At 40.4% G+C, this 23,364-nt stretch overlaps 1 protein-coding gene across 2 annotated transcripts in view; it reads left to right on the top strand.

The window, feature by feature from the left end:
• The window catches only part of LOC101444097 (aldehyde oxidase), a 91,403-nt gene that overhangs the window by 16,000 nt on the left and 52,039 nt on the right, over window positions 1-23,364 (top strand). For both annotated transcript variants that reach the window (XM_058300403.2, XM_058300404.2), the window contains exons 4-19: window positions 792-900; window positions 2,344-2,470; window positions 3,929-3,990; window positions 4,850-4,939; window positions 5,587-5,667; window positions 6,242-6,386; window positions 7,874-7,966; window positions 8,759-8,910; window positions 9,096-9,189; window positions 10,095-10,204; window positions 11,303-11,487; window positions 12,217-12,379; window positions 13,997-14,089; window positions 18,547-18,716; window positions 19,086-19,212; window positions 21,742-21,864. In XM_058300403.2, coding sequence (XP_058156386.1) covers window positions 792-900; window positions 2,344-2,470; window positions 3,929-3,990; window positions 4,850-4,939; window positions 5,587-5,667; window positions 6,242-6,386; window positions 7,874-7,966; window positions 8,759-8,910; window positions 9,096-9,189; window positions 10,095-10,204; window positions 11,303-11,487; window positions 12,217-12,379; window positions 13,997-14,089; window positions 18,547-18,716; window positions 19,086-19,212; window positions 21,742-21,864 — 1,924 coding nt within the window. The remainder of the gene's footprint in view (window positions 1-791; window positions 901-2,343; window positions 2,471-3,928; window positions 3,991-4,849; window positions 4,940-5,586; window positions 5,668-6,241; window positions 6,387-7,873; window positions 7,967-8,758; window positions 8,911-9,095; window positions 9,190-10,094; window positions 10,205-11,302; window positions 11,488-12,216; window positions 12,380-13,996; window positions 14,090-18,546; window positions 18,717-19,085; window positions 19,213-21,741; window positions 21,865-23,364) is intronic.

Here is a 23,364-nt window from a genome sequence, read left to right as displayed (position 1 = left end):
TCTGTGGATTATTTGTGAGGTTGAACCTTTGTTTCATGTATTTATTGGCCACTTATAGTCCAAATGATGAATGAGAACATTTTAGAGTCATTTTGAAACAGATATTTCCTAGCAGTGGGTTTGTGGGATTAAGAGTTTTGTGTCAACTACTATATAAAGTATAATCCATGTTTAGTGGCAATGCCCCAAGGTGTGTTCTTCAATTGTGGGAAAATGTACCACACTAACGAAGGATGTTGTTGATGTGGGAAAATGTGGGAGAGTTAGGGAGCAGGGCATATAGGAAATCCCTATGTTTTATGTAACATTTATGTAATCTAAGTTTCTCTAAAAAAATAAAAATAAAATATATTTTTTTAAAAATTTTGTATTCCATCTAATACGACTTCTTCTGAAGCACAAAACCAAATTCACTTTATTGCCCAGCCATTCTCTAGCCCAGCTTCTGCCTAGAAGATGGACTCAGCTTCCGAAGTGGGTGGGTGGTCACCAAGTGGCCAGGGAATGCCAGCCCCTCATTCAAGGGAGAAAACAGTGAAAGTAGGTGGAAACTGTTCTGGAGTTAGAATTAGGAGGATTAATTTGAATCTCGTGTCTGCCAATCACATAGACCCTGGCAAATCACTCTGCTCCTCAGATTCCCCGTCTGTAGAATGGGCTAAGGACGAAATGTATGTGCACAGCCTGGAGGCGTTATACCACCCCTGCCACACTGCGGATGCTCAGGGGATGCTCGGGCCCTTTCCCCATGAGATAGAAGGTGATTTTTGGTTCTCTTTTGCATCCTGAAGACATTATCCAGCCAACGCCTGCCTGATCCCCATCTGCTCTCTGTATGGTGCTGCTGTCACCACAGTCGAAGGCATAGGCAACACCCGCACTGGGATCCATCCTGTTCAGGTGAGGATGTGCTGCTTCTGCTAGGAGCTCTGTGCTTGGAAACCACTAAGCAACTTCCGAGCCCCTGACCAGGGACTACTAGAATAGAGCCGCTGGGCCCGACTGCTTGGTGACCACAACAGATGAAACAGAGCTGGAAGCCAAGTGAAGCCTGGCACGTGTGAGGGTCAGTGACCTACTTCTTAGAAAGGCGCTCTTGAGTAACTAGAAGAGTTTTTCCCTTCTTTAAGAAAACCCTGATATTATTGGGTTTGTTCTGTATGCACTGTCGAGATGGTACCCATCTATCTTACATCTTCCAAACTTATAAAGAAATGGGACCCATGTGCATTGACATATAGTTTTGTTCGTTTTTTTAAAAATGGAAAATAAGATGATTTCAAAGCCGCCCAAAAACCTCAGCTACCAAAGAGATTTGTTAAATTGACAATTTGGTCAGAAGACAGATCATAGGAGTTGTCCATGAATTGTGAGATTCTTCCCCTAAGGCAGCACCTTGTTAGAAATTCTTGCCTCAAGCAAAAGGGTACCTTCAGACCTGTGGCAACAAAAATTATTGATACAATGCTTATAAAAATGCTGTTGCTAAGTGTTTTTATTCTAAGTTAATGAGGGCCACTTATGAGGAGAGGGCGGAAGAAGGAAGAGATGGGAGCAACAGAGAAATTGGCCAAACTTGAAATTCTCTAGCTTTGAAGGAATCTTATGTTCTGTTTATTTTCTATGAACTTCATTACTTAGGAGGAGGGACTTCTGCCTGGATATAACGTACAAACACCCTTCCTTTCAGTTAGCTCCTGTTATTACAAAGAAGCCAGAAGACCGCTTCTAAAACAGGAATATACATTACAAGATAGAGAAAATGCTGGGGGTGGGAAGATATGAAAGAGAAATAAAGACAATGGGCTCCTCTTGATGGTCTCCGATGAACAATAGCACTTTTTAAACTCCTATATATTGAAGTGTAAGGACAGTAATGGGCAGATAACAGGCACTCAAGAAATAAGTTTTTCCATTTCACAACTCTAATGTACTCTTGTTTGCTTCTCTGAAGCACTTCCAGGAAGTATCCCTTGTCACAGTGATTGCCAGCCTGGAAGGTACCTTGAAACCACCTGCAAACCTATACACATGATAGGGCTGTACCTCCCCCAACAAACCCAACCCCTGTGAGATGTGGCTTGGGGTTTAGAAATTGTAAAGCTTCCCTATAATTCTAAATGCTGAGAACTACCGCCTTAAGGAAGCACACAAGCTCGCGAGGCCCAGGAATCGTGGAGATTGGGAACACCACCAGGGATGAAAAGGGTTTTCTTGGGGCTTGTTTTCAGACTTTAGTGTGTATAGGACTCTTTTGGGGATCTTGTTGAAATGCAGATTCTGATTAAGTCAGTCTGGGATGGAGCCCAAAATTTTGCATTTTAAAACTTTCTGTGCTTTCAGGAGAGGATCGCCAAGTGTCACGGCACCCAGTGTGGATTCTGCACCCCTGGGATGGTGATGTCCATGTACACGCTGCTGAGGAACCACCCGGAGCCCTCTCTGGATCAGTTAACTGATGCCCTTGGGGGTAGGTTATACGTGCTTATTTTTACTTTTGAGTATTAATTATAATTGGTAATTTTAGGCACCTACCATGTGCCACACGTGGTTTTAAATATTGTGTGCAGATTATTTCATTTAATTGTCATAATAATTTTTATAAGATAGGCACTATTATTATCCCTATTTTATAGATGGAGAAATTGAGGTTTGAGAGAGTAATTTACCCACAGTTATACCATTCAGGAAGTGAAGGAGTTGATTTGTTCAAATCAGGATTCAAGCAAGATCCACACATTGCAATGAGCTGATATATCTCTTAAGTTCCTTTAAATCTATGAAAGTCCCTCTCCTTTTTTTATTATTTGCTTTTTTTTTAAGATCGCTCAAAAGCCAGTTTATTCCTTTGCCCTTGGAAAGAGTCCAGTTATCTCTGCAGGCTGCCCTGCCCTCCCCACTCTCAAGCCCATATTAAATAACAGAAGGCTTCTTGGGAAATATAGCACGAAGGCGGAGATTTAGAGCTTCTGGAGATACTTCAAAGATATGTCTGTATCTACTCTAGAGCTAGTCAGCAAGTTCAAGAGCTCAGTGGGTAGGTGGGGGGTAAGAGAAGGTCTTCATTAACAAGACTCTAAACAAGTAAAAAAAAATTTTTTTTTAAAACAGCCTCCCCAACTTGCTGTAAAATTCTCCGTGGTTCTACTTGTCTTTGTCTCCTGCCTCCTGAGGACCTTTTTGTTTTTTTCCTCTGCTGAGAGAACATGAGCCTTAAGCTCATGTTTGGTTCCTTTACAAAAGTGTCCTAGGGAGAACCAGAGCAAACAGAAGTAGAAAGGAGGGCAACAGCACATAAACTGTCTTCTGCCTGATTTCCTTTAGGTATCATCATAACGATTTTGTGGCTATTTATGATGTAAACAATTGGCAAGGGCCTCTCAAATTTTAGGGTACCTAAAGCATATGTGGAGAGTTTGTAAGGGATGCATACTCCTGGAATTCACTCCCAGAAATCTTGACTCAATGGCTCTGTTTTTATAAAATAGACCCCAGATGATTCCAGTGCAAACATGGGGGTGGGGTGGGGTGGGGCAGGGACCACTATGAGAGAAACAATCTTAATGATTTACTGTAAAGCAGTGAGTCCAATTGCTTCCAAAGTCTAGTAAATACAATTGTTACTACACAATGCCTTTGATCTGTCAACTGAAGCTTACCTCCAACATGTGATTATATGCTAAGAATTTTGGCCTTGAAATCACTGTGTTCCTTGAGTACCTCTCACAAGCACAGGTACAAAGAGCTGTCTCAGACTCACAACAAAATGTCCCAAGTCATAAATGGAAAAATCTGAATTTTTGGTTAGGTGCACTGAAGTGTCAAACGGGGCTTCCTTCTAGATTGGTGTCTTGTTCCCAATATGAGTTCGACACACTGTACCTTTATCTAGGTTACCTGATTAACAGAGCTGGGTTTTCTCCTTCAGGTAACCTGTGTCGTTGCACTGGATACAGGCCCATAATAGATGCGTGTAAGACTTTCTGTAACGTGAGTAGAAAAGAACACATTATTGAGTCTATTTGTGAAATAGAACAATTGGAGTTGTCAGATGTGAGGGAACAACTATTATTACTAATACAGGGCTACTTCTTATCTCAAGATCTATAACTGCCATTTGTTATTTGGTCTTGGGTACGGTACCTACCCTTCTCCATTGAGCTTGCGCTTGGTCACATTCTGAGCACCAAAGCACTTTGACATTGACTGTGGGTCACTGTGTCCCAGGGTCTTTCTTTCCCTGGTGTGCCTGGAGCCTCTGTGCAAGCCCTTCACAGCACTGGTCACACTGCGTTATATGTAACTGCCCATCTGCCTTGTGTCGCTTCACCAGACTGTGGCCTGCTTGACAGCAAGGCTATGTGTCTCCAGGGCCTGCCACTCAATAAGTATTTGTTGAATGTACGCTTGAACGAACAACCTTGAAAATGAGGGACATAAGATGCCCTTTGGTAGGTAGACTATGAAATCATCACATTATGGATCAGAAGAGGGTGATGATAACAATAATACTTGATAATATTTGTTTAAAATACTTAATACCCCTGAAATAGTAAATGTTAACAATTAGTAGCTGTTATTATTTGTAGCTGTGTGTCAGGCTCAGTTATAAGATCTTTATGGAATATAGTTTAACTTGTTCAATAATCACTGCTATTCAAAATTTCTTATAAGATCATAATTTCTTATACGATCATAGAAGTTAGCTTGGGTATTAGTATAAATGGCTCTCTTTGCGGACATCTAACAATATTGATTCTGTATTATGTTTCAACTGGCAGTCACCCACTTTATTTAGTACATAATAGAATCAGCCGTTTTTGTTTTTGTTTTTGTTTTCACTCACTAGACTACAGGCTGCTGTCAAAATAAAGAAAATGGGATTTGCTGTTTGGCTCAAGGAATAAATGAATTGCCAGGATTTGAGGAAGAAAGTAAGGTCAGTGAAATATGAATTTTTTTGAAAGTTTTCTCAATGTACTTTTTGGAGGAATAAATGACTGCCCAATTTGACAAATTTGAGGTCTCCTCTCCCATTCTCACTCCATCTGAACCAAAATAGAAAATTCTATCCTAGCAACTTGGTCTCATTTCAGACATTACTCCTGTTCAAATACAGCTATCTATAGGAGAGAAAACATGTTGATCTCTCAGTGTGTCTTACTAAACAAGCCTTGTGAAGTCCTTTTTCAAGTGCCAAAAGCAGAGTGGAGATGTCAGGGAAATGAAATGGAAGAGCAGGCAGAGGGAGTAGTGAGAGGACAGATAGCAATTCCAGGAAATGTTCTTGTGCTTGACTGTGTTGGGTGCTTCAACCTGCCTTCCCTACTGTCCCCAGACACCAAGGAGGATGTACCTAGGGAGGCATGGGCTTTGGACGCCCACCCACATCTGCACTGAGCAGCTAGTGGCCAGGTCTCTGTTAGATCACTTGACCAGAGCCCGGGGACTGTGGTGGCCATCGGCTTGTCTGTCTCTCTGATGTCTCTACCTGGCTGCATGCCTGTCTTCTTCCCACCTCATTCTACAAGGAATATAAAGTAGCTGCCTGATGACAATAACTCCTGGTACTTTCTCTTTTTTAAGACACATCCAAAACTCTTCTCGGAAGAGGAATTTCTGCCATTGGATCCAACCCAGGAATTGATATTTCCTCCTGAGCTAATGGTAAGTGAGGCAGTGTTAAGCTCATCCCAGAAGAATTCAGGATGAAATGTCAGCAAGGGCATTTGCTTATGGATGTTCTGCAAGCTTATTGGCAAATAAGTCATACTCATCTGTCATTGTTAGACCAGGATCTAAAGAGTACGGGACTGAGGTAGAGGTGGGGGAATGAGGGTGGAGTTCAGGTAAGTTGACTGAAAGAAGCAGCAGATATATAAAAAATGTCACAAAATGACATCCCAACATTTGTGGATATAGACTGTTTTCTACTACTTGTCCTTCCATAGAATGATTGGACAAAATTAAGCCTGTTCTAATATTCTTAAACATTAAAAAGAATTCATTTGAGATTTAAGATCAATGAAGGGGCGTATATGAGCATGGTTCCCAGAAGGAGTGAAATCTTGTCATACTTTCATCCTGAACTTTGATTCCTAGTAAAGCTCTACTTTTATGCCCTCTCCCCATCTTTTTTTAAAGATCTGTATTTTCTTTCTCTACTCCTATGAAGATAGAGCAAAAATAGGTAGAAAGGTTGGTATGAGGTGATTTTGAATTGCTCTTACTTTTGTAATAGATGATGGCTGAGAAACAACCAAAAAGGACCAGGGTTTTTGGTGGAGAAAGAATGACGTGGATTTCCCCAGTGAGCCTGGTGGAACTTCTGGAAGCTAAAGTCAAGTATCCCCAGGCCCCTGTTGTCATGGGGAACACCTCTGTGGGTATGTAGAGCCCCAGGGCCTTCTTAGGGGGAAAATGGCTTTGGGGAAGAAACTGCACGTATTGCGTGTTCTCTGGAAAAGCAGCCTGAAAATGGTGTTTTTAATCCCTTAGGCTCATCTTCCCCAGCATTTCTCAGGAGACTTCCTAACTACCTTTAAATAAGTAAACCCTGTTGTCCCTCATTGGAGCCGTGCACAGAATTGCCTATAAGAGTCTTGCCCCGCAGCAAATCAGCAGCAGTGGTTCCAGTGACAGCTCTTCTGTCTTTCCATTTGGGGCTTGATCTTGGGCTTGCTTTTGAAGTTGCTCTTTGTTTCCTTTCTCAGTGGTGCCTCAGTAACTACTACATATTTTTTTTAACTGCAGTAACAGGATCTTTCTGTTGTATCCAGTGTAAACTCTGTTTTTGCCTTCCTGTCTCTTTGAAGATCCCCCTGAATCCTCCCAAAGAGAATTTTGCATATGTCACACAGCCCAAGTTTTAAGGCCGACAATTTCAGAGAGTCCTCCAAGTTTAATGAAAAGTTCAGGGAAGCGGACTTGGCCCAGTGGTTAGGGCGTCCGTCTACCACATGGGAGGTCCGCGGTTCAAACCCCGGGCCTCCTTGACTTGTGTGGAGCTGGCCCATGCGCAGCGCTGATGCGCGCAAGGAGTGCCCTGCCATGCAGGGGTGTCCCCCGCATAGGGGAGCCCCACAAACAAGGAGTGCACCCCATAAGGAGAGCCACCCAGCACAAAAGAAAGTGCAGCCTGCCCAGGAATGGTGCCGCACACACGGAGAGCTGACACAACAAGATGACACAACAAAAAGAGACACAGATTCCCGTGCTGCTGACAACAGAAGTGGACAAAGAAGATGACACAGAACAGACAACCGGGGCAGGGCGGGGCGGGGGGGGGGAAGAGAAATAAATTAATAAATAAATCTTAAGAAAAAGAAAAGTCCATCCAGTCATTCACTATGTGTGTGATTTGGCAATACATAGACCAATGGAAATAGAGGCAATTTTCATCTATTTGAAGCCATCGGGTTTTTTTATCCCCCCCCACCCTTTGCAGCTTTTTGCTTGCTGTCTGCTCTCTGTGTACATTTGCTGTGCATTCTTCTGTGTCTGTATTTATTTTTTTATTTACTATCCCTCCCTTTTGCAGCTTGCTTACTGTCTGTTCTCTGTGTCCATTCGCTGTGCGCTCTTCTGTGTTTTTGCTTGTCTCTCTCTTTGTTTCGTCACCTTGCTGAGTCAGCTCTCCGTGGTGCCTGCAGGCTGGCAGCTCTCAGCAGTGCCCAGTCGGTGGCTCTCTGCGGTGTGCGGGCGAGCCTGCCTCCACAAGGAGGCCCCTGGATGTGAACCCAGGGCCTCCCATATGGTAGACGGGAGCCCAACTGATTGAGCCACAGCCATCAGTTTTAATCACAATTTCAAAATTTAAAAGGTAGGTAGTCTTTTTTTCATCCTAGTCTTCTTTTTTTTTTAAATCCTTTAGGACCTGAAGTGAAATTTAAAGGTGTCTTTTACCCAGTTATTATTGCTCCTGATAGAATTGAAGAACTGAGTGTTGTGAGCCATGAATATAATGGTGAGTCCTTAAGGCCCCTATTTTCTTAGCTAAAATACCTTAATCAATTATTTTCCTTGCCCAGGAGACAAGCTAAAAAAGAATTATTCCTAATTATAAAGTACAGGGAGATTATTTTCTTATAAGAATGATAATATTCTGGAGGGAGGGATATTTGGGAGAGAATTTTCTATAGTTATACTATATTCTAAGCGTTTAAATAGATTTTTACTGAAGAACTTTTCTGGCTTCAGTGTTAGAGCAATGTATCAGATATTCAATGAAAGGTATTGTGCTAGAAATTGGATAGAAGAAAAAGATGAATAGAATATAGTCTTTGCTCTCCAGAAACATAGTAGTAAACAAAGCAAGTGTATGTAACAAACAGCTTAGATGCTGACCTTTCCATCCCCATAAATGAAATTGATTTAATGGCAATGAGCAGCAGTATAAAAGCCGGTTTCGAGTGTAAGCCCTGGAGTCTAGTTCTTGACTATGTCATATATTAGCTATGAGGACTCAGGCAAGTAACTTAACTGACTCTGTCTCTTCATCTGTGAAATGGGGCTATTAATATCCGATAGGTATGTTAGGATTCAAGGAGACTCTTTAAAGCTTTCAGTATAGTGCCTGTCACAGTAACTGTCAAAGAATTTAGCCTCCCTCATCTCCATCACCTCCATCACCTCCATTATTACCTCTGCAGAAGCATGGTTCCAATTAAAAAGACCACCTGTTTGTAGCTCTAATCTAATGGATATTTCTGGGCCAGTGGTGATCACACTGTATTATTTTCAAATGACTTCATTTCAGGGCTGACCTTAGGTGCTGGCCTCAGCCTGGCTCAGGTGAAGGACATCCTGGCTAATGTGATCCCGAAGCTCCCAGAGGAGAAGACACAGACACTCCGTGCTCTCTTGAAGCATCTGGGAACTCTGGCTGGGCCACAGATCAGAAGCATGGCTGTATGTATATGATGACAGTGAACCCTGGTGTCTGTCCCCCGGGTGGCTGTCCTTGTGAGCCATAATGTTGCCACTCTGGAACAGGCAAAAAGAATAGTTCTCCAAACCCTTGCTTAATACTTATTTTAGCACTTTATTTGGTAAGTACACTCCTGGGGAGAAAATAACTCATTACTTTTAAAAAGTCCTTAGGGGGCCACATCATGAGCAGGCATCTAGATTCAGATCTGAATCCCCTCCTGGCGGTGGGCAATTGTACCCTCAAGTTGCTTTCAAAAGGTAAGTGACAGCTCTTACTTGGAGATTACTAAACCTGCTCTTTGACCCGTTTTCTTTCTGTAGTGGCAGGAAGTCCAATTCTGAAATAACTCTTCCCTATAATGTAATTCTTTCTGCCTCTGGGTGCTGGTAAAGTTGGTCAGTCTGGTCCTAATTCCACACATTCCCAACATCCTAATCTCTTTCTTTTTGTGACCTTGTGTTATCTTAGGGAGGAAGATTTGCACTCAGAGTTTCAATTTAAGTAATAGCTCTTTAAAAAGGCATACAATGAGAGACAGGTTTTTGATGTGACTGTAGACATCAAGAGCTCCTCAGCTTTCATCCCCGAGTCATATTTTGTTATAGCTTTAAACACTTCCTCTCCTAATATATTGATGCTAGATTGGGAATCGATATATAAAAGTTCTTTAGGTGCTGGAAAAAAGAGTAAACAAGACAGAAATTCACTAGTCTAGAAACTCGTTCAAGGTAAATGGTAAATTGCCTTTGTGTGTCCAGTACTAGTAGAATTTCCTTCTATAAGCAATAAACATTTGTTGAATGACTTGATCAATATATTAAAAGGAATATTAATATCTACTCCCTACTTATAAAGCTCAGATTGAATTGAGCTGTTCAGGAAAAGAATTGCTGAAGTCCTGTTCTACCTGAAAGTCTGGACTACTCTTCTAAGTACTTTTATTTATAAGCAAGCAGGCAAGGCAAAAAAAAAAGGGGGGGGCGGGGCCTAGACTGGAAGAAATATTAGAAGATGCTATTATAGGGTGAGAGATTTGGTACGCACAGGAAGACCACTTCTTCCACCAAATAACTGGCTTCCCTGGGATTTTGGTAGAATTATTTCACAACTTTTGGTCATTTGTTTAATAAACAGAATAAATTCCAGGAAATTCTTTCCACAGACGGAGAACGGCAGATTCCTTTAAATGATCAGTTTCTCAAAAAGTGCTCCAACATGGACCTTAAGCCTGAAGAAATCTTGATTTCAGTGAACATCCCCTACTCAAGGAAGGTGAGAATGTCCTTCTGCCAGTTTCCTGGTTTTACCTGTGAGCCTACAGCTTGTCTATTCCAACATGTAGCTGTTAAGAAAGGATTAAGTTTTTATAGGGAAAATAAAGCCCAGTTTCAGGAAATATTAGAGGTCATTATCTTAAGAGGAATTATGAATAGTTTCCTTTTACTTGTGTCATGTACTCTTCCATAATTTCTAGAATCAGGAGACCTTTGTCTTTGTCATTTTCTCTCTCTCTCTAAGTTTAAAGTTACTGTCTAATAAATTTCTTTTTCAAACCATTTTATGTGAACAATTCAGAGGCATTAATTATACTCATAATGTTGTGTCCCCCAACCCCCATCCATTTCCACAATTTTTTTAATCAACTCTGCCTATTAAGCAGTAACTCTCAATTCCTACTTTTTCCCAACCCCTGATAGCCTCTAATCCATTTCTCTTTTTTTTACTTTATTTTGTACATTTAATAATTGAAAATATAAACAATTAAAAAAAGAAAGCACAGTTGAATAAAAACACCCATTTTTCAGTAAATGTACTGTAATCCACTTTCTATTTCTATGAATTGACCTATTCTAGATACTTCACAAAAATGAAATCATGCAATATTTGTCCTTTTGTGTCTGGCTTATTTTACTTAGCATAATGTATCAAGGTTCATCCATATTGTAGCGTGATTCAGAACTTTATTTCTTTTTATGGCTGAATAATATTCCGTTATACATCCATATCTAAAATTTTTGAAAATGTTTTTGTCCCATAACTCTTTTTCCCTAAATAAGACTTGAAGAATATTCTGATATTTATATCTTGGGATTTGAAAAAAGACTAAAAAAACCCACATCTGCAATAGAACTTAATGGAAAGACCAAGGGCTCAGGAATCAGGCAGAGCTGGGTTTGAATCCAGACTTCAATGCTGGCTCTGAGCTACTTGCTGAGTCACTTGGAGCCTTAGGTTCGTCTGTAAAATGGGAATAATCAAGCCTGCCTTCGAGGGTTTGAGGAGAATCAAATGAAGCAAAAGATGTAAGCTGCCAGTGCATAGTTGGCACTCAGGGTGTGTCTACACATGCTACTCAACTTTTGCTTTCAGTGGGAATTTGTATCAGCCTTCCGACAAGCCCAGCGGCAACAGAATGCACTAGCAATCGTCAATTCAGGAATGAGAGTCTTCTTTGGAGAAGGGGAAGGCATCATTAGAGAGTTATCCATCTACTACGGAGGTGTTGGTCCAACCACCATCTGTGCCAAAAATTCCTGCCAGAAACTCATTGGAAGGTATATCATGTCCTTAAACACCAAGTGATAGAGCAGCTCTTTTTGTGGTGAGATGTAATTTAAAAAAGAAAAAGGCTTAGTACCTTTCTTTTTAATGGCATTGAATTCCAGTAAGATTTCATGATTATGTTTGATTCTATTTCCATATGTCTTGATTTGGCTCACTTTTTATGTCTATACGTAATACTAATAGCTAATATTTCTTGAGCTTCTACTGGGTATCGGGTACCATTTCAGAAGAAGTAAGATCGAGCAGTGGAAGAACATGAATTCAAGTCAGGCTGCCTGGGTCGTATCTCAGCTTGACCTCTTTAATTGAGTGATCTCAGTTAGATCTTACATGACCTCATGGTACCTGGGTTTCCTCATCTGCCGTCATACCTACCTCATAAATGTACACACAGGAGGTGCTTAAAACAGAACCTGGCAAGCAGTAAGCACTTCTGTGATACAAGGGCCAGTTACCTCTGGGCTGAGGACTTTACACGGGATGCATTTATTTCCTGTGCGTTGGTGCTACCATTATTCCCTTTCTGCAGATAGGAAGTACTAAGGCCCTTCCAGATACCTTGTGGGTGGTGGAGCCATGATTCAAACTCAAGTTGCCCGAGCCTGGAACTTGTACTCTTTATTTCCTGCATCAAACCATGACTATTTGTCTTACATGTTGGTTGAAACTGAGGTACTGAGTTCTGTCAGGCTGAGAGTCTTTTCTGTTGACTCACACAGGCCCTGGAACGAATCGATGCTGGATGCGGCGTGCAGGCTGGTTCTGGAGGAAGTTGCCCTCCCAGGCTCAGCTCCCGGTGGGAGGGTGGAATTCAAGAGGACTCTCCTCATCAGCTTCCTCTTCAAGTTCTACCTGGAAGTGTCACAGATTTTGAAGAGGATGGTAAACGAAACTAGCTTTCCCGGAACTGGGGGTATTGTGACACCCAAAGTAGAGACCACAATTCCTGCCAAATAACTTAGAATATACAGGGCAAGCCAAGACGTACATCAGACTGTCTGTTGAGGGGGCACAGATGTGGGAAAGAATTGCAAATGGAGCTCAGAGCTGTGCAGGATTTTGTTTTACCACTGAGCATTGTTTCTGATCTGTTGTTTTTCAAGGTAGTACGCAGATAAATTGTTAGTTATTCAAATATGTTTTCCCTCAGTAAAGCATTTCCTTCACTTGTTGAAGTTTACTTTCATGCTTTTGACTTCCTTCTCTGGGGTCAGCCCCATTTCTCTCACCTTTAATTTGATGATGGCAGCCACTCCACATGGTTATTGTGAAATGTGTCATTATGGTAAAAGAGCTTAGGGTGGTCCCTGCCACTTCAGAGAGACATAAGGAAAACTGCTTAGTCATAATAATAGTACTAATAATCTTGGTATTCTTTTGTCTTGTCTTCCTTCTAACAATAAGAGTTACAGGGCTGTTGGCTAGGGAGATATGCGACTAACAGAGTTTCTCTGAATAATTTGCTAGACCCAAAGGGCATTTGGACAATATCAACCTTGTTAACCCATGCTACAACCAGCTGCCCAAACTAGACTAGAGTTCATGTGGTATAGAAATTAGTATGATCCCTTTAAATAAGAGACACAAAATTTTCTCTTCTCACTACTTTCGAAGGTATCTTCTCATTATAGATGGGACTAACTAAAAAACAAAAGAGTTGTTTTAAATTTTTTAGAATGGAAGCTTGAAAACATACTTTAGTTCATTTGTCACCAGGTAACCAAAAGAGAAAAAGTGTAGCCTTGCCCATTTCCTAGCAAACTAATTTAATTTCTTGGGGAAGGAACCAAGAGATATAATTTAAAGCTTCTGCCTTGTAGTTGTATCCCTTTAAGTCAACTCCCACACTTTAAAAATCCTTTGGAGGCGCTACATTTTTTATTAAAATGTTTTAAACTTATAAAAAAGTAATTGTTAGGTGTATTGTTCAAAGTTTCCTGTATAGACCACAATGAGGGATTTCCCTCCGGGCTGAGAAGTATTCTTCCGGGGGACCCAGAAAGCTTCCTCCCCAGAGGCCGTGGCCAGAGTGCCTAGGCATACCTTTCTGCATTTTCCTTTTGCTGCAGTTTCCCAGCTGGTGCATAGCAAAGTTTAAGGCTCATTTGCAATGATGTCCTTTTGCTCTGAGTTTTTCCTGGTTTAAGTATTCTTTTTCTTTCCATTTTATTTCCTTTGCTTCTGTCTTCCTGTTTTATTGGTTTGTAAGTCCTCAAGTCATTTAGGAAAGTGGTGAGAGAATCATAAGAAACAGATTTTGTCGTCCAGAGATGTGCTATATTCATTTGGCTTTTCCCAATATGTGATAGTAGGTCTATACCTTTCAGAGTATATGTCCTTGAGATCAGGGCGCTGCCCACAACCGCAGGCTTATGAATACAGTGAATACTTAAATCACCTTAGACTTCAGAGTGGAGGTGTTTGCTAAGAATCATGCTAGCCCCCCTCCCAAAGCCAATCTGGCACAGTTTAATTATCTACCACCGGTCTACTTTTCAGGACCCTGTTCACTATCCTAGCCTTGAAGACAAGTATGAGAGTGCTTTAGAAGAGCTCCATTCCAGACATCACTGGAGTATATTAAAGTTCCAGGTTAGTGGCTTTTTTTTTTTCTCTATAGCTCCTTCCCCTGGACAGTCCCGTCTGTGTCTCAGTGATTCTCAAGTTTTATAAACACAAGCTCCCCTTCTGGTGAACACACAACCTCCTTTAGTGTTAAATAAATATTTCAGATCAATGAAGAATTCCAACTAAAAACAAATGAAAGCTCTGGTAACTTTTTTTTGAAGGCTGTTTTGCTCTTGAAGGTCATTGGTGTTGTACAATGACCTTGTATCACTGACATAAATAAGCTGGCTAGCTGGCCACATGCTTTCTAAGCCCTGGCATTAGGAAAGTGGGAGCACCTGCAAGGTGACATTTCGTCAGAGCTGTGGGACTGCTTTGATTTCATTTTCAGAGAAGTAAAGAAAATATCCCTGGAAGACTGATGAAAATGCAATAATGTGCTGCTTTTCAAGGCCACTGACTTGTTTTGTTTGATGGTAGAGATATTTTGCCCCCAACCCTTATTCTCCAAGTGATTGTCTATGAATTACATTTTAGAGTTAAATTAAACAAGTTCTAAGAGCTATTTTTGAGTCTCCATATGAAGGTTGAATATTAGAGAAAACAGAATTCCTCATGATATTCAAATGGAATTTTTTGTCACAACGTTATAGAATTATCACCTGAAGTCATCCTATTATAAACTGGGTAAGATTCAGCATGTTTTTCCCTGGAATCATTATCAAGAAACTTGTCCTGGAGAGTTTTATCAAAATGAGAGCATGAAGACTTTATAGTATTACGTCATTGACTCTGTTGTTGGATTGAACATTGAAGTCGGTGTATACCCCCTGGAGGTTTTAGAGTCATTATGTTCATAAACTCAAATTCACCAAACTCCATAGAAACTGATCATTTAGAAAGTTAAGAAAAGCTGCCCTTTTCCCTGGTGTTTTCCAAAATATGGCAGCTGCCATCTTCTGCTCCTAAATATCCAACCAAGTGAATGTTCCTTTGACAATGAATAAACTTCAGAAAGGAACCATAGCAACACTTTGAATCCGCATTCAGACCATCACATAAATGGATAATCTAGTGCTTAACCCACCATTTTTTTACATAGTTGACAATCTTGAAAGTGATTTGTTATAAATAGCAAGGCAAAGTTTTGGAAACAGTGTATCTCCCACTTGAGTTTCATTTTTTGTTTTTTCCTTGTGGCTTCTCTTCCTCCCTCTCCCTCTCCCTCTCCCTCTCCCTCTCCCTCTCCCTCTCCCTCTCCCTCTTTCACACACACACACACTCCACATTGCTACAGCAACATCAACACTCATGGTATACATTTTTCCCCACCTCAGTTCATTTGCTTTGAAACATCTTGATGCAGCTTCAAGATATCACCATTTTGAGGGGACATAGTCTTTATTCCATAGTATCTTTTTTTTTTTTTTTTAAAGATTTATTTATTTATTTAATTCCCCCCCCCCCCCCCTCCCCTGGTTGTCTGTTCTTGGTGTCTATTTGCTGCGTCTTGTTTCTTTGTCCGCTTCTGTTGTCGTCAGCGGCACGGGAATTATTCCATAGTATCTTTAACCATAAACCTAGCATAAGTAAGTGATCAAGTACCATTGCTTTTACCAGTAGATTCATCATAATGGATGCAAAAAGTGTTGTATCTTTAACTAAAATACTTTGGCATTTGACAGTAAAATAGAACAAAACTATAGTTTGGAATTTCTTCCTAATCTTTTTGCAGGCATCACAAGATTCTTTTTCAAGATATGAGATTTTTCATTATTTACAGATAAAAGTGTTATGTCGTGCATAGAACACTTTCACAGCTTTAAGAGGTCTACAAATGAATCTCCTTAATGTTTACACTTATGTATTACATAGAATTTTACTTTGCATGAAGCTTTGGGAAAAGATGGAGGTAATCTGTCACTCAAATATTGTTCAAGTTCAGAGGCCAACACAACATCATAGCTCAACTCTTTGGGGGATATTATAAAAGGAAATTGATCCCTACCATTTGTAACAAATGAAAAGCCATACCTGATAGAACCCTTATAAAAGCATTTTTCTTTTGATTACCATGTCAGTTCCTCAGAGGAGAGGAGAAAAAAGTGCTGTGAGAGCATTTGGTCATGAGGACAGAGCAATGAACACTCTCAGTGGAACTGGTGTGTGTTAGGGCTACTTCAAATCCTTGCTCATGCCTAAAGCCCAATATATAAACTTTTCTCTCACTTTCCCTACATTCATGGTCTTATGTCCACTTTTATTTAATGTGCCTGGGCCAAGTTCTGAATTAGTTTTCTTTATAATCTTCTGGTTTCCAATTTATAAAGTCAGGATAAATTCAACAACAATCAGAAAGGAGAGAAAAAATATCTTGTACTCCTGTTTGCCACTATATTGTAATAGCTATAAAACTGAAGTTTATATATAAGTAAAACAAATATGGACATTAAAACAATAATTGCCTATTATGTTTATATGCAACAGGAATTAGTTCAGTGCATCCTGCATGAACTCCTTATGCCAAGTTAGTTGTAGCAATCACTCTACTTCCTCCGTATAATCGTCAATCAAGTCAGTTGACGTTTTACTTTCATAATTTACATTATGAAAACAATAGTGGTTTTTTTTTCATTTTCATAATAATCAACAATATTGCTGAATGTGTTTTCAAATTATACATACCACTCTCCCCTTCCCCCTAATATCCCAGGCCTGTGCCCAGTGCCTGGAGAATTATTGATCTAGCCCAAGTTGAATGTTTATTCTTTATTAAAAATTTCTCAAGTGGATTGGCAATGAATGAGGACCACTATTTTGTATTTCCTAGAGCAGAAGAGGATGTGTATTTTTGCATAATAAATATACATCCTTATAATCCCCATTATAATCATGGCTCTCTTCCATTCACGGTATTTGTTAAATTAAATCCACATGTTTAGATGGGAAAAGAAAGCAAAACATCTGCGTGAAAGAAAACATGCTATTTGATCAGTGGAATCCCAGGTGGTTACAATCATTCTCTTTCATTCCCATGTAGTTCATTAGACCAGAGCTAACTTTGAAACTGGAAAATCTACAGTAATGATTGAAATGAGATACCATTTTAGGTCAATTCAAATGTCTCATTTATTGTCATTATGCTTTTTTAAATGGCACATTCTGGTATTCAAATTCAAAAGTATTTAGCTTTTCTTTGGTCAGATGCCTTAAATTATACTGAGTTGGAAATAGATCAGCTTCAATTACTTCTTTATTCCCTAGTATATGTTGTGTTAGTGCCTTGTTTTCTCTTCCCTCCTGCTATATGATGTAGTCTGGACCTGTGGGGCTCATCTCAAGGAAGGAATCGTTGCCTAAGCCAGGGCTTGGATGACCCCCTGTGAACCACAGTGGGCGTAGCAGATGGGGCGGGGGGCTTCCATAGCTCTCCTCGCACCTCACCCTGGCCAACCCGAATGTATGTCACCCCCACATTTTTCCCAGAGAAAGCCCCTGGTAGTCTGGCCCCAGCCAGAGCCCCAAACACAACACTGATTCAGGCAGTAAGAGCGCTGTGCAGCCCTTCGGTCAGAGCCTCCTGTCTTTCAGAAAGTAGTCACGTTGCGGTTGTCTGGCATTTTTCCTGGAGTTTCCACCTTTGGGACTCCCAACACCAGCCCCTTTGGAAGCCATATCCTTCACCCTGGTTTCTGAGCTTTGCCTCCAGTTCTTCTCCCACCAGCCACCCAACTAGGAGAGCTGACAACTCTCATATTTGAAATATAGGGGAGACGTTCTATTTCTTAGTCTCCACTTTGGTTATGAGAACATATTTATGGTACTTACAGAACCAGTAGCAAGACACTTTACTCCATGAATTTCTAAAAAAGAGTAATGTTAATGAATCACTGCTCAAATTGCAGCTCCCTTTGACTTCATTCTTTACTAGGATTGTCCAAGTGACAAATTTTATCAATTATCTCTTAGCTATCTTCATTCAAAATAGGGAAAAAAAGCTATTCTGATTGAAGGTATACCCTCAATATTTTCTTTAAGTGTGCACATCATTCATCATATTTCTCTGCAAAATATTTTAAAGTTATATACCATGCTGAGATACAGTCATAATTTTGATAAAATTTTTAAAAACATGTGAGCATTAGCAGGAAAACATGATTTTACATTTTCAGGAAGAGTTTATATTCATTTATTTCCACAAATGGAATTTCCATTAGAAATATTTGTAGTCTATATTCAGAAAAGTAAAAACAGCAATAGCAACATGTAGGGGTGGCTGTACATCCTGGTTTGCCTGGGATCTTGGTTTAAGCGTATTATCCTGATGTTATTTTTAATAGTGACTGTTTTCATTCTCAAAAGTATTCTGTTTTGGATTTAAATTATATAGTTACCCACTGATGGGATATGTGCATAATAGGATTATTTCTATTTTCTCTATAGAAATGTAAAAAATTATATGTTGATTATTTATTAAATAGGATGCAGACCCAAGACAGCTTCCTCAAGATCCAGTTGGCCACCCCATCATGCATCTGTCTGGTATTAAGCATGCCACAGGCGAAGCCATCTACTGTGACGACATGCCTGCTGTGGACCAGGAGCTTTTCTTAACTTTTGTAACCAGTTCAAGAGCTCATGCTAAGATTGTGTAAGTGATCAAGTTCTTACCCAATTAGTGTTAGTCGTTGCCTTTCACTTAAGTCCGAAGCCACACTATTAGCAGAAGGTACTGACGTCTTGTTTCCCTACAAGTGAAAGGTAATGGTAGGAAGCTGTTGGAGATGCCCAGTGCAGACTAGAGATGATTAATCTAAATATAAGATTTATTGCAGTTTGTCCCTCCCTGTAAAATTGCCATTGTCCTGGGAATTTTTTCCCACTTGTCCTGCAACGAGTTGTCAGAGCAATTCCTTGACGTATCTTACCTCTCATGTCTTATCTCCAAATGACCACATTTTTGATGGTCTTAGGGTTGCGGAGGCTGCTCTAAGGAGCTCTGCTGTGTGTTCTCACCTAGGTCTATTGATCTATCAGAAGCACTAAGCCTTCCAGGCGTGGTGGACATCATGACCGCGGAACATCTTGAGGGTGTAAACAATTTAAGCCTTTTAACTGAACATGAGACACTTCTTGCGAAAGATGAGGTACTGCATGTTTGCTTTCTGTTTAAAAAAATAACTTCCTCAGTTAGTGACACTTCATATTTTCTAAAAGATAGCATCCAGTTTTGGCACATCATAAGGATTCCAATATTTTTGAATGCTTATTATAAAACGGTATTTTCTAATATTGAATTACTTTAAAAATATTCATTTTCCACAGAAGAAGTTCACTAGTTATATAAAAAATACTTTGGTGTTTTATATTTTCTAGTAGTAAGATAGTATGCTGTTAAGTATGAGAAAATAAAAGAAAGAATAATGATAACTTTTATTTGCTCTTTCCCTCCCCCGCAAGAATCCCTCACCAAAGTACCAGTCTGTGTGTCCAAAGTTCAAGTCCAAGTGGTATCTCTACCATGAAGACTTTCCTTATCCTTTATCCTTTAATCCAGAAGTTCTCTTTCTCTCTTCTGAGCCCACTCTCATTTATTCATTCATTCATTCACACTACTGTTTTTAAATCAACACCTATGATGGCTGGTCACTGTATCTGAAAAGATACCCCTTCCCTCATGGAGTTTGCATTCTAGTGGAGAAGACAAAGTGGGCCCTTTAATGTACTTGATGCACTTTCTATCTTCTATTGTATTTCTGCCTTTTGTTTCTATGCCTTACATATTTCCACTACCTAGTAAAATTCCCTGAGTAAGGGTCTGTGTCTGATTTGTCTGTATATTCCACACACTGCTTCCCACTTTTTTTAGGGTAAGTGAGTAAAGGAACAGTGATTGCATTGTTGCCATTTGAACATTTGAAATTCTTAAAAGTTTGGCTAAACTTTGACTACTGTATCTTCGTTTATCAGAAAATGTAGCAGGTTTTCTACATAACTCAGACTTCTCAGTTCAGGCTGTAGTCAAAAGAGCTTCATAATTTGAAACAGTTCCTGAGACTGGCTCTCACTGGCCAGCTTAGTTGATAAAAATGAAAACTTGATGATCAAGAGTTTGAACTCAAGGTTGAACCTCCCCCAAGCTGAGTTGCACAGCACTGGCAGAGAACAATGAGAATTATGTTCTTTGTACAAATGTTTATTAAACAAACAAAGTTGTTCTGGACACACGATAAAGCACTTGCTTTCTGAGGTGTGCTTTCATGGACTTGAGTGTCTCAGGGGCTGAGTCACGGTAGTAAGACTAGACATCCATGGGCAACTGAGAAAAGATTTGTAAATGATTGCCTTGTTGGTTTAATTCTTTTTTTCTTTTCTTTCTTTTTTTAATGTTTGTGTATAGAACTTTATGCCTTCTAAAAAACATTTCATTGTGGAAAATTTAAAAATACACAAAAATAGAGAGAATAGGACAATGAACTTCCATAGACCCATTGTCTGGATTCAACAGTTAGCAACATTTTTGGCATGTTATTTCTTTTATGTCTCCCTGTACTGCCTTCCCACACCCAAAAAGCACACTTTTCCCCCTGTATTTAACTTTTCAAACACTGTATTACATACACACATAGCTATGCCTTGAAATTTGCCATTTTTAAGTGTATAATTCAGTGATATTATTACACCTATGATGTCGTGCTACCACCACCACCATCCATTACCAACGGACACTGTACCCATTAAGCAATAACTCCCCAATGCATTTAACACCATGTTTTTTGGATGATAAAATTACTATATACTCATTGTGAAAAGTAACAGATAGTCCAAAAAAGATTTAAAAATGAGTGAAGCAGTTTATCATCAAGGGATGAGATGAGAGAGAAAGCTAAATGACCAAGGCGCCTTCTTCCAGTCTGTCATGCGTCTTCTCTCTCTAGCTTTCTTTTTCGCATCTGACTTTCTGGTCCCTGTGTGAACTTCTTAGGGTGCCTACCCCACCTGCAGGTGAAATGATGCTGCTTGCACCCTCTTCCCCTGCAAGAAAGAGGATGCTCTGTACGTGGTTGTGTCTAGGCTGCTACAGCCTCATGTCACTTCATTAAAAAGCTACGCTCTGCATAATCTGTGGCACAGACTTGCCCCCCAGCAGTGTTGTGTTATCGCAGAACTCCCCTTCCCAGTCCATGCCCTCTCTTCTCCCCTCTTGTCCAGTTGAGATGAGATGAGACTTCCTGGTCTTCCCTGGGCGTGAAGGGAGCACCAGGTGCTGCCTTTCTCAGAATGGCTCTTATCAGTAGTGGAGCAGGCACACTTCAAGCCATGTGCCTGGCTCTTCTAGGGCAGCTGGACCTCAAGCAGCCCCATCAGCTGGGCCTGGAGCCTGGGTCCACTGTGCTTGAGGCAGCGCCACTCCTGCTTCTCCTCAGCCATTGCTGCCAATGAGACCATCATACCTGAACTTGCCCCAGTGCCAGGGGTCAGCAGGCCACCTCTGACAATGACTTTCCCCACCAAGGCCTTCGTTAACTGTGGCCACTGTGGTTGTGGTCATTACAGATATGAATGGGTCATTCACTGTGTCTCTCATTCTGTTCTAGGAGGGAGGGAGAAAATGAATGAAATATGATGGCCTGGTGCCTGGCCTTCTGGAGAGCAAAGGTCTTTCTGTGTTGTAGGTATTTTGCGTGGGTCAGCTTGTCTGTGCCGTGATTGCAGATTCTGAAGTTCAGGCAAAGAAAGCTGCTAAGAGAGTGAAGATTATCTACAAAGATATGGAGCCTCTCATCCTAACAATCGAGGTAATGAGTTTGATGGTAGTGCCAAAATGGGGACCAGAAGAGCAGATTATCACCGGCATAGCCATTAAAATGCTTTTGGCCACAGTAATAGAAAATCCAACTGAAAGTGGCCTCCAAAAACAGGGGCATTATTGACCTCAAAGTGTGTCAGTGTTAGCAACATTTCATTCTGCCTCTCTACTGCCCATGGTACAGGTTTTTCCCCAGGTGGTTTCTCTATGGTCAGGGGATGGTGGCCGGTTGCAATCTGGGCTACAAGCTTCCTTGTTCATGAACAAGCAAGAACATTACTGTGCCAGCAGGAGCCCTGAGGTTCAGCCTCATTAAGCTACATGCCCACCTCTGGGTGAACAATGGCCAGATGGATGCAGGGATGCAGGCGCTGTTGGTTACTGCTGGGGTCAAAGATCTTGAAGCACATGGGCTGCGTGGGATTTAAGATGCGAATCTCAATCTGGGCATTGCTTGGAAGGGCAGAAATGAGAGGAACATAGGATGGACAGTCAACAATGTCCAGGACAGGTGGACATGTCCTAGAGCTCTCTGTATTCATCTACTTCCTATTCTGGCTGAGCCAAATATTGTAGACACTACTTTTAGATTCTTTAATGCATATCTTAGATGTGTATGAGAGGTAAGATGATGCCTACAGGTTTTTGGTGACCTAAACAAATTGGAAAACTGCATTTTCTATCCTGTTTTCTAGAAAGGAGTTAGAAATTCACAAAGGTTATCAGGCTCATCTCCATGACATGGCAGAGTATTCTTCTGCACGAATGTCATTGTTTCTTATTACTTACTAAGTAATAAAAGACTGGAAGTTGGTAAAGCAGCATGAACAGATTACATCCAGAACATACCGATCCCATGTTATCTTCACAATGTAACTAGTATGTTGTTTTCTAAGCGACTAGCATGCCCTGAGGGAGAAAATGAAGAAATTACTTCGCCAAGATTAGTATCTCCAGAAGAACTTGGCCTTGAGTGTACTACTTAATGCCTGGGAACATCGAGTTTGTTTCAAGACAATTTCCTTAGTGTTTTAAAATTAAAATGAAATCATATGAGGAGGATAACAATATAGAGTGTTTAATTGCAGTGAAAGATGATTAGGCCTCCCAAGTTTTCCTGACCAGTCTCAAATTCAAACATTTATGTTCCCCTCAAACCCAGTTCATTGATATGTTGCCTGCTGCTCTTGCTCACTTTGTACTTTCCTTCCCCCAAATTTGGTTTTAGAGTTAAAATTTCCTCTTAATAAATTATTTATTTAATACTTTATCATATTTTGTTTGTAATCCTTTATCCAATGCCAGAGGCTAAATATTTACCTTTTGTTTCCCCACCTTCCATCCAAATAAAATTCAAATAAGCAAGTAGACATCACTTCCTTTCTCTGAGTAATTGTTAGCTATGATCATGTTGTTGGTAATGATGATTAATGAGAGATTCCAGTGAGAACTTATATTTCTCACCATGCTTATCAATCTTACCCCTTGA

This window comes from Dasypus novemcinctus, chromosome 7 (assembly GCF_030445035.2).
Source record: "Dasypus novemcinctus isolate mDasNov1 chromosome 7, mDasNov1.1.hap2, whole genome shotgun sequence".
In the NCBI taxonomy this organism is placed as follows: Eukaryota; Metazoa; Chordata; class Mammalia; order Cingulata; family Dasypodidae; genus Dasypus; species Dasypus novemcinctus.
This window is presented reverse-complemented; position numbering and strand designations above follow the sequence as displayed.